We start from the raw sequence: 12172 nt of genomic DNA on the forward strand, positions 1-12172 counted from the left end.
TTTTAATGTCTAGAACTAGAAATAATTATAGTGTATTAAGTGTGGATAATTTTTTTGGTTGTGTTTTAATATATATTTTAACGTTTTAATTTTTTTTATTATATATATATATATATATATATATATATATATATATATATTTTGTTGTGTTTTAATATATATTTTAATGTTTGTTTGTTTGTTTTGTTTTGTTTTGTTTTTTTATCTTTCATGTTTCTTTAATGGAGGTAAGACTAATGAACAATGAAAAATCACATTAGAACTAGAAATAATTCTAGTGTATCAAGTATGGAGATAAGATTAATGAACAAGGAAAAAACACACTAGAACTAGAAAATAATTCTACTGTATTAAGTATGAATATATTTTTTTTAATTTTGTTGTGTTTTAATATATATTTTAATGTGTTTTTTTTTATTATTTTAATGTTTGAATTTTTTTTTGAAACAACTTGAAAAATGGTTATGAGATCACATGATGAAAATATGTGTAATGAGATAAAAAAATCAGAATAAACCCCACTGTGTAATGAGATAATTTTTTTTTAAAGAATAAACTCCATTGTGTCTCTTTCATATATAGAACAACGCATACTCATTCAAAACAATATCTATGTTGAATAAAACTTGATAGTTTGAGGAAACTAGCACCCTAACAAGGTAACCTTAAAAGTTAGGGGTGCATGCAGAGATTATTTACACTTAGACTCGATGCATATTAAGTTATGCTTGGATAAAAGCGTAAAAAGTGCTTAAGCACTTATGCATGACCATAGTGAGTATAATACAAGTTTTTCATAGATTGCATTATTATCTACAAAGTAGAATAGACCTAATTAGAATGAAATCAGATAATGAAAATATGTGTAATGAGATAAAAAAAATTAGAATAAACCCCATTGTGTCTCTTTCATATATAGAACAACGCATACTCATTCAAAACAATATCTATGTTGAATAAAACTTTAGTTGGAGAAAACTAGCACCCTAACAAGGTAACCTTAAAAGTTAGGGGTACGTGCAGATATTATTAGTCCCTGCCATCTGGCATCCGGCAGGGACTATAGTAACCGTTCGGAGGGCAGATAACATTAATTCGCCGGGTTTTTTAGTGGTATTTTTGGTTATATCCTAAAGTTTGCAGTTGAACTTCTGTTGGCCATTTTATTTGGCCTCTTCCCTAGGCGGAAGAGGCCGGACCATATCTTAAACTCGTACTTACCCACAATCAACTGGCCTTGACGGTTTGCGGTTTCGATTTAATGCTGACATTAATTCAAAATATTTTTACTGTTAAGTGCGAATGGGATACATATGCTAAGTTGCTTGTTCTTTTGCAGGTGTCGGCCGTATGGTCAAGTTTTGCATGGCGGGAGGTGTCTTTGTGCGAACCATGTGCGTGCTACATGCACAGCAGCTGTGCAGTCCCGCTGTTATAACCTTCCGCCACCGGTGCTAATGTAGTCCAGTACGTTGCCTCTGGGTTTTATTTCTAACTGCCCTTCGCTGATCAGATCGAGCTTTACAACAGCTTCAATAGATTGTATAGCAGTGGATCTCACAGATCGTATAGTAGCCTCAACACAACGCTCAACAATGGATCTTGATGCATCGCTTGTCGATTCCACGGATAACGAGTCCGGCCTCCTCCTCAGCAGTCCGACTGACTCTCAAATCGATTTCTCAAGTAAGATCTCTCATACAGCTACTTTCTAGCGCCTTTTTATTGAATTCTTTAAATGTTTTAACTCGCTCCTTGTACCTGTTATTCCTTAATTTTCACAGAAACTATTTATTTCCGAAAAAAATTCAAGGGAAACCAGGGTTATAAGAATGACGTATTTTACCCGTTTATCGATGATTATTACCTGTAAAATATTATACGCTCCGGCTTGTGTCCTGTATTCCTTCTGAATGAAATCAACAATTCCCTGAGAGAATTGATATGCTTTCATATTTCAGTTTCAAAAGCCAAACCAAATAGGAACAGAATGAAAAATATTATAAGCAGAGATGCAAAAGAAGAATTTAGAATGACCCCTCTTTCATGCTTGCACAAACATTGCTTCAAAAAAGCTTAATTCAGTCAAAGCAGGTCAAACACTCGGCCACATTTGCACATATTTTCTGTTTTTAGGGATAGACAAGAAATGTATACTTTATCATGCCTCCAGTTGCAGACCCTCGCACAGGATCCTGCCAGACTTGTAAAGATCCTGAATGAGTTCCTGACGATGTGCCTGAGCACAAACTAAGCCTGCATATTTAGTGACTTCAGGCCAATCTTGAGACGCTACAACCTGAAGAAACGCATCAAACAAAGAGCCATTATTATTAAATCTGTCATATGCGCAAGAAAGAACAAACTCCAAAGATTCAAGCAAATCTGGGTCAAAACTTACAGCAGCTATCGATATTCTACACACAAAAGAGCTTGCGTTGAGACTCGAGGTAACCTTAATCTTGAGCTACGTTTTCCATAACCGCTCAAATTTACAATTTTTTTACAAGGAATAAACATTTAACACAAGTTTCCGTCTAGAATGCAGAAAATGAAGGCCAATGTGACAGCAAATTCTATCCATCCACGCATTGTAAGGACCAGAATTACTAGAGACGGCGACGGACTTCTCACAGGTAACAGTAATATGTTTATCTTGCTTTGTTATTTTTTGTATTTTCTTCTTGGAAGCTACCCTGCAGCTCAATATCATATTCTCGGAAAAATTGATGAAATAATTGCTTTGCCTTCTGCCGATTTGGTTTTTGGTTTTCTTCCTTGCATCAAAACTTCTCAAATCGATTTATGTTGACGCTGCGACGCTGTTGAAGAAAGCTATGGACGGCATGGAGAAATAGTTCCGAAGCCTCCTCGGGGAGCTCTCGCCAGATTGTCTCGTCCATAGCCGCACTGGTAACCTGGCCATTTATACCCTTCCTCCTAAGTACACGAAAACCCTCAGTCAGTAAGACTAGACTAGATTCTTATTATTTGTAGCATGGTTCTGGCAGTGTTTTGCAGGTCTGGAGAGCCATGTTTCAGGCACAAGTGTTGCAGATTTGGAGAGCCATGGTGGTTCTCATGGCCTTGTTTCCCACGTTCCGTACAAACACGTTGGTGCGTACAAACACGTTGCTGCATGCATGTCCATCACATGTCTCCTGTGTAACGTGTGGCCTCGTCTTAAAATATATTTGTTAACGATATCGAAATCCATTACAAGTAATTATTACCTATGAAATGGGCGTTGCGTTGGGTAGATACATTATTATCCTAACATTTTGCTTACTTTTACATAGCTACGTAATTATTACAATTTACAATCCATAAGCCTTGAAGCATATTTTAATATTGTCGGCCAATGAGATTCTCTCTGCAAGAAGGTTTTCTGTTTACTTAAATTCTCATTTTCTGCGTACCCACTGTGACAATCCTTCTGAATCAATGCAATTCAATCCTTCTAGCGGTGACAACTCTTTCGAAGGAATGCAAATCAATCCAAAATTCGACCCCACTCAAGATGCCGAAAGTTTTACCAGAACGCAGCCTTCGCTCATGCGAGATCTTCATCAAAATATGTTCTCCTTTCAAACTCATACTTCCTCGGTTGCTCATTATCCCCGGAAGCCCGTCGCTAAGCATCCCAACGAAGCCGTTTTAGGTAAAAAGATTTTGGAGACATGGAAGGATTCAGCTCCACGACGTTCAAACTCCTCAGAAATGTCATCTCTGTCTAAGAACCAGAAGTTGGCAAACTCTAAAGAGATGGAATATACAACTGTCATAACTCCGGTAAAGCTTTTAAATCACTGCAAATTCCTCTCTTTTGGTTGTACATTCTGTGAATTTCTATGCATTTTGTGCTGTTTAAAATCTAAATATGATTAATTGTTACAATCTGGCATGTTAACTGCGATATTATGTTGATACTTTTGATAATAATGTGCACTAATTTATCAAATTCACTGTATCCAGGGCATGGAGACAAGCAAAAGGAAATCAATCATATGATTAGATATTTGCTAAAAATTATAATGAAAGATTAGAAAAGCTTAATCATTCGATTCTTTTATTTGTACGACTAAGAACGCTCATAGAGTCGCTGTGAAAGACGAAATATTTTTATAATTTAGGTTGAAACATTCATAGACTCACTCGGTTTGCGTGCTTCCCTCTTGGCTCGTCCTTACAGTGATATCCCACGGTTTCCACGCGCATTGTCCTGAAACTAACCATATTTATATGCTGCCAATCACTTGGGGTGAGTTGTTTTAGCTATGACTTGGCATAAATCACTAAAAAAATATGAAACAAACTGTGAATACTAAGATTTAGGTAAAGCTACAATGATTTACCTTTAAAGTCATAGCTAAAATAACTATGTCTAAGCACATGAACAATATAAGCTCTAGACATGAACAATATAAGCAGGCTCAACTTCACGCAGGGACTCGCTGCGTCGCAGCTCCCCTTGTTTACACTTAGATTCGATGCATATCAAGTTAAGCTTGGATAAAGGCGTAAAAAGTGCTTAAGCATTTATGCATGACCATAGTGGGTATAATACAAGTTTTTCATAGCAACGAAGGAATTTCTTTTGTTGGTACGTAGATCACGAAGGATTAAACACCATGGAAACATTTAATTTTAAGGCTCTAACATTGCTTTCCATATATTATAAGGGAAGTAAATCCAATCCTTTTGTTGAGATATCATACACCATAGTTGTTCAACTAACCAATTTATAGCCTAGGGATAGCTTCTTTGTCCTTTCGAGCATTGATTCATATCACGTTATTTTAATAAGATAAAATAGTTAAAGAAACAACATCATTGACGTGTAATTACAAAACCGTCGGAGAATTACAAGTGTTGGTTGAGGGTTTCTATGTAAGAAACCTCATGCATGTACATAGGAAAGATCAACAAAGCTAAATTAAATATATGATCGAATATAGCTAGGAGATCTATTTGGGATAAATAGAGGATAAATAGAGTAGATCTGAATGAAAAAATAAAATAGTGTCTAATAGATAAATCAAGTATTGTTATTATCATTCTCTAGATGGAAATTTGAAAGGAGTTATTTAAGTTAAGGAAATCATTAATGCTGTAGCACTTCCCAATCCATGGATGAGAACATTTGAGCTATTACAAGATTTCAATTTCTCTATGGTGGAATTTATTGTTGTACCTTCTATTCTTGGTAGTTCATATTTGAAGAATGGAATCTCTATATACTCTAGTTTCATATTTGAGGAATGGAAGTTTTATATACCATCCAAAACACATGGAAAGTGAAGGAATTTTTTTATATACTCTAGTTTCATATGTGAGGAATGGAAGTTTTATATACCATCCAAAACACATGGAAAGTGAAGGATTTTTTTTTTATGAAAAATGAATTAATAAAGGCCCATGGATTAATGAAAATTGGAAAAGGGTTGGGTGAGTATCAATTAAATTGCTTTTCTTCAACTTCTCCCATCAATAGATTTATCACCTATTTTCTAATCACCTTATGACACATATGGCATAAAATATACATAGTCTCCTTGCAATAGGGAATTTGTCTAGTTATATGGGCATGGACACTCTTGTCAACACTAAGATATTTTGCTTCAACATGCAAGAAAATATTAATTTCGTACTAGGGTATAGAGTTTAATTGACTCTTCTTATGAGAAAATTGTAGGCATATGGAAAAACTATATATTGAAATTGGGGATTAACTTGTATTTGCGAAGTTTTAAAAGTAAATCTTAAACATTTCTAGAAACAACAAAAATGATGATATTTTTAGTTTTAATCTCATGTATCTCTTGTATTATAAGAATATCCTATAAGATTCATATGCCCCTATTACAACATAATATCTTTTTGGTTTGTTTGGGAAAAAATATGCTTATATTAATATATGAAAAATCATAATACATTGATAAATTACAAGGAAGAAAGAGATTGGTTATAACTAGTGGACAATAAGAATGTCCCTGAATCAAATTGAGCTCTAGGATCACAATCTTTCACATTTCTCCTAATGAGAGTGCCCTTGAATTTAAATGATAATAAAACATGAATAGGTTATCAAAAAATTTTCTCACCTTACTATTACTACAAAGACATTATTCATAGATCGATCACTCTCTCTCCATCTTTTCCTTGTCACTCCCACTCTCTCTCTACCTCTATCTCTCTCTATCTTGATTATTTTCTCCCTCCCTCCAACTTCATCTCTCTCTGTTTCCATTTCTACTTCTCTCTCTCCCCTCCTCTCTCTCTTCCTTCCTCTCTCTCCCCCTCTTTCTCTTTCTCTCTCTCTTTGTCCCCCAACTTTTTCATTATCTCCCTCCCTAGCTTTGTCATTATCTCCCGCCCTCTCTGCCCCCTCCCTCTCCTAAACTTTGATTCCATGATATTGTGTTTAAGAAATTATCTAAATTAAAATAACTCGATCGGTTATAAAATATTAAAATTTTGGATCAATCATGTCAAAGGAAATACAATGAAAAACTTAAAACAATCACGCACTATCTTTCCTTTATTATTGTTAGTCAATTTATTCTCTCTCATCGTTTGGATTCTTAGTTAAGATGAATCAATGTTAGTTCTTAGTAATAATATTTATATAATATAAATTTCACATCTTTATATATAAAAGTATTCTCATTTTTAATTGTATTATAAGCTCGATTTAATTTCTATGGGAATCTTTCTAGTAGTTGTAAGGATAGAGGATTTAGACATTTCTCAAAAGTAATTATAACCTTTATGCTTTTATATTTAATTAAAAACATGTTATAAAAATAAATTAAAATAACATATTTATAAAATATTTTGATAGTGAAATAAGTTACGTTTTTTAGGCATGTGGTATTGGTTAGTCATGGTATTGTAACAAATCCTATTTACATGTTACATGTTAATAATATCACGGTAAAGTGGGAGTGAATATCCATGGTTAAGAATAAAATTTGAGTACATGATATTGTGTTTAAAAAAGTATCTAAATTAAAAAATCTCATTTGGTTGTAAAATATTAAACCTATATTTTGGATCCATCATATCAAACAAAATATAATAATGAAAAACTTAAAACAATCATGCACTATCTTTCCTTTATTATTGTTAGCCAATTTGTTTTCTCTCATCACTTGGATCTTTAGTTAAGATGGATCTATCAGTTGGATCTTTAGTTAAGATGGATCTATGTTGGTTCTTAATAATATTATTTATATTATATAAATTTCACATCTTTATATGTAAAAGTATTTTCATTTTTAATTTTATTATAATTTTGATTTAATTTCTATGGGAATCTTTTTAGTAATCTTGAGGGTATAGGGTTTACATATATCTCAAAAGTAATTACAACATTTTTCCTTTTAGGTAAAGTGAGAGTGAATATCCATGGTTAAGAATGATAACATATTATTATAAAATACTTTGATTGTGAAATAAGCTATGATTTTTTGGCACATGGTATTGATAAGCCATGGTATTGGCCCATGGTATTGTAACAAAGTCTATTTAATTTAATAACAAAATCAAAATATAACAAATTGACTTTAACTTTAACTTTCTATTATTAATTGAGCCAACGTTTAAATGTTTACACTTTACATTTATGAGCCATTAGATTAAAGTTGTTAAATGTTAAATTTTAAACATTTACGCATCCTGACAATAATTTATTTAAGTATTAATAGTCATTCCTTACAATAATTTATTTAAGTATTTATTTATTTAATTTATTTAAGATATAGAAAATAATCTTTTTTAACTTTATATTACTTATTTTGATGGACTTAATATTAAACTTGATAAAAACATTTTGGAATATCTCTATTTCAACAACATTCAATTATCTATTTCAAAATATGTCAACAACATTCAATTATTTATTTGAAAATATACATTATTTGAAAGAGAATTTTTTGGTAATTTCATTTAGTCCGACTTCCACTCTTACACTAAATACAACTATCTCACAAATACCACTAACAAGTCACTTACAACATGTCTCCAAAGACTTAAACCCATGGAAATGGAGAAACAAACTATTCACCAAACCATTTAAATTAAAATATTTTGACATTCAAAATATACACCATTAATAATTTTTTTTTATAATATATATATATATATATAAAATCTTCATAAAAATTTAAGATGGTTATGGATGTTCAGAATATCCATCAGTGAAGTAAATTTGGCTTGGGGTGCCAATGGATGTGATGCTTTACATATTTATTTTATTTGGATATTTTGTGTGTGAAAAATTTAAAGTATTTTTCCGTATATGCCAGTTGATCTGGCTTGGGGTGCCAATGGATGTGATGCTTTACATATTTATTTTATCTGGATATTTTATGTGTGGAAAATTTAAAGTATTTTTCCGTATATGCCAGTTGATCCTGAGCATGCCAGATAAAACGTTATATATGTTAAAATATGCTGCAATCAATTGAATAGTGTGGGTTACTATTTTCTCACACTTCTGTCACTGATAGTGGGGATACTTGGCATTGGCACTAAATAGAAAAATACAAGTAGTCCCATTTGCATCCTCTGCATTACGATTATATTGTTATCCGTCGGTTCTCAACCATTTCAGAAGCATCTTATCAATCTCACAGCTGATCGTTATCACTACACGCTGAGTCTATCAGAAAAATCAATATATGTTTATGTTTGTGGTCATCGGTATATGTTTATGTTTGTTTGTTTTCATCGTCTGTATGTTCGATATTCGAATACTCTGGAGCATAGCCTTATAACCTGTGTTCATTTTCTTTTTCTCAGAAATTGAATTTTCATTGACTTTGTATTCAATTACGTTGGTGCATGGCTTCGTTCATTTTATCACAATGAAAATTTTGCTTCACTGATTTTATCGTGCATCTGTCATACGAAGTTCTTCCATAATTTACAATGGCCTCTTCAATAGCAATGAGGCTACACAAGGAACATGGAGCCTCAAATCTCTCTGCCGTTCCTAACACCCAAATGGATGCAGTCTACCAAAGGCTAAGGAAGCACTTCTCCTATTTTCATCCAAACAAAAGTTTTCCAATCTACCTAGACAATGCTTGCACAAGTCTGTCCCTCAATGTGGTGATAGATTCGATGTAGCGAAATGGGGTGTGGACTGGTATGCCTTTAGCATTTATAAGGTATGTGGTCCTCACATGGCTGCTTTGCTTGGCACCCATGATGCTTTTAATGAAATCAAGGATGAAATGCCTAACTTTTATTTCATTCGCAATCATCATTTGAGGCCTGTGCTGGAATTCTAGCGCTTCTAGAGTACCTACGATATTTGGCAAAAGAAGAGGAGTTGGCCTTAAATTTGGTTGTATATGGGGATTAGAAAAGCAACTTGGTGAAGCAAATTGAGAAGTCTGTTTTTGATAGGGAAGTAGGTAGTTCCAAGTTTCTAGAGAGCTGGTTGGTTTTGCTATGGAAATAGGTAGTTCTTCCAAATAGATGCAAGGGCATCTAGGGTAGGGAGGTCATGGCTAGAGAGTTTGTCTTCGCAAACAGATTGAGTTTTAGTTAGTTTTTATTTTTGTTTAAATTTCTAGGAACGACTGTCTCAGCCCACTGTTAGTTTACGTTCTTTTTCTTTTTATTTAAAATTTACTTTTAGACTATAGTTAAGAAAGAACAGTTGTCAAAGAATAACTAAATGTAACCGCTAACAGTTTAATAACTGTACAGTGAGTCTTTACAAAAGAGAAAGAGTTACTAGAATCTTTTGAACCATCATAGTATTGAATAGAAACAAGAACGTGAAATTGTTTTGACAATCTGAATCCATATACTACAACCTAAATATTTTCTTTCTAACTTACAAAGACCATTGATTTATTTTATAACGAAGATAGGGAATGAATAACTAATACAGAAGCAAACATAGAAGCAAACATAGTATGCAGACAAATTCCGGAAAACAAAGGCACAAGCTTGCAAAAGAAGCAAACAAATCATTGTTGAAGTAATACACAAATAACTACAGATACCAAACTAAATTCATATCAATTTCCTTTGCTATTTAATTATCAACAAAAATCACTGTGTGTGTGTATATATATATATATATATATATATATATATATATATATATATCGAACATCAACAGTCCTAGATGAGTTACCAATTACAAACAAGCCATGAAAATAGAGTTACAGTGCCAAGCATAATCACGAGGTCACCATAGGACCATAATATTACAATTCATAAGTTAAATAGCCGGAAGAATAAATATATAGAGAGGCCGAAGCCACAATAAGGCCAAGATACAATAAAGCCGAAGCCAAATCGTCAACTACAGACCCATAGAACACTACCAACAGCTAACACCTCGGACAGATAAACAGAGAAATAATAAGGAGCGACCCTACCTGATAAGAGCATAGGAGTCAGGGTACAAGGCCAGTGAAGGGAGAGCCCAGCCACATACCTGCACGGCCAACCAACAGGCCATTAGATCCAACAAAATAGGACCACAAATACAAGCATTGCAAACAAAATTAAGGGTTCCTGAGAGACTTACCGTAGGAGCTGAGCTAGTGTGCACAGGGGAGGAAGCCACAGTCCAAGGTCACGACTGTAGAGTGCTCAATGCACACAAGGAGAAAACACTGTTAGTGACAGAAGAAAATGAGGCGGAAACGAATAACAAAGAAATCAAACTCACCTTTGGTTGAATGCTGGAAGAGAGCCGAGAGTCGAGCCATCTCGCAACCATGACCTGTGACAAATTCCAAGCAGATAATCAAACAGCGGAGCAAGCACAGTGAGAACAATAGCATAAACGAAGCCAGCAAACAATAAGAGCGCACAACCAAATCATAACCAGGGCCGAACAAGACTAAGACCAGAGGCCCAGACCAAGGGTTCCAGACCCAAAACCTCAACATCGCGCTTAGAACAGGAAGCATCGCCAATGCATGTAGGTGGAAACCCTCATGGGAGTTCATGCCCAGAACCAGCGAAATGAAACCCTTGTGAAGCAACCCAAACCAGAACGAGAGACCTCACCTGACGGAGCAGTAGAGTGAAACAACGATGAATGACCAAGCTTAGGGTTTCGTGGGCATAATAAGAGGTAGGAGGAGCGAGCCCCAAGACCAGGACAGTTGTCCTCCAAACAATTAAACCACAATACCACGCCATTAAGTCAACCAAACACACAACTATCAACAATACAATCAACATTTAATAATTAAACTGTAGGTGTTCAAGGTTGGTCCCATCAAATTTTGGTATCAGAGCAAGTTAGAGTTAATTGTTTTTTTTACAAAATGGAAGTTAGAAGAAGAGGTCATGGCAGAGCTATTCGGAGGGTAGTAGATGAAGGATTGAGGGAAGATATTAGGATCCTGAATGCCTGTTTGGCAACAGTAGAAGCAGGTAGGACAAGGGATCCTAAAGGAGGAGATGACAATGATGAAGAAGCTGCAGTTACAACAGATGGATTAGATGAGGAAGGACCTGAAATTAGATTATTAAGGTCAGTTTTATTGGTTAGCAGTAAGCCAAAGCCTGAGATTTCAAACTATGATGGTAGTTTGTTCACAGAAGTGTTGTTGGCCTGGATTAGTGAGTTAGACAAACACTTTGAATGTGAGGAGATTAGCGAAGATAGGAAAGTTAAATTCGCTGCCACCAAGTTAAAAGGACACATGGCCTTGTGGTGGAATAGTGTCCAAGCAGAGAGGAGAAGATCAAACAAGTTACCTATTAAAAAGTGGACTAGAATTGTTGCCAAGATGAAGGGTAAGTTTTTGCCCAAAGATTACTAGATTGCTTTGTATTGGCAGGTGCAAAATTTGAAGCAGAGAGGAATGATGGTGAAAGAATATACCGAAGAATTTTATTGGGTGAATCTGAGAGCTGGTTACATTGAAGACATCCCAGAAAAGACATCAAGGTTTGTGAATGGCCTACAACTAGAAATATAGAGATTGCCTTAAAGGCAGAAGAAAAGATCGCAAGGATCTGGTAGAGGGAAAGGAAAATCCTTTGGCAGAGGAAGGACTGCCAACAACAGTGAAGAGGGCAGCAGTTCAAAGACCTCAGGGACAACAGAAAAGGAAGGTAGCACTAGGGGAGGAAGGCCATACCAGAGAGGAAGGGGTAATGGCAGAGGTAGAGGAGCTGCCTA

General features: G+C 34.7%; 1 protein-coding gene across 7 annotated transcripts; it reads left to right on the top strand.

Moving 5' to 3' along the window:
* The first annotated feature begins 1400 nt into the window (after window positions 1-1400).
* Window positions 1401-4152, top strand: LOC149219946 (uncharacterized). Of its 7 annotated transcripts, XM_089384576.1 has the most exons (6): window positions 1409-1686; window positions 2278-2450; window positions 2542-2636; window positions 3012-3117; window positions 3465-3792; window positions 3976-4152. In XM_089384576.1, exons 3-6 carry the CDS (start codon window positions 2543-2545, stop codon window positions 4009-4011), a joined length of 564 nt encoding a protein of 187 aa, XP_089240702.1. In that variant the 5' UTR covers window positions 1409-1686; window positions 2278-2450; window position 2542; the 3' UTR covers window positions 4012-4152. The 7 variants fall into 7 exon arrangements, 5 of the variants coding, with proteins under 5 accessions (XP_089240699.1, XP_089240700.1, XP_089240698.1 ...); XM_089384573.1 differs by lacking the exon at window positions 3976-4152 and having other exon boundaries at window positions 1401-1686; window positions 2174-2450; window positions 3465-3897; XM_089384574.1 differs by lacking the exon at window positions 3976-4152 and having other exon boundaries at window positions 1401-1686; window positions 2180-2450; window positions 3465-3897.
* Window positions 4153-12172: the final 8020 nt, after the last annotated feature.

The sequence above is a fragment of the Pinus tabuliformis genome, chromosome Q, assembly GCF_031772625.1.
Source record: "Pinus tabuliformis cultivar Carrire ecotype Pingquan chromosome Q, CPIR1, whole genome shotgun sequence".
Lineage (NCBI taxonomy): Eukaryota > Viridiplantae > Streptophyta > Pinopsida > Pinales > Pinaceae > Pinus > Pinus tabuliformis.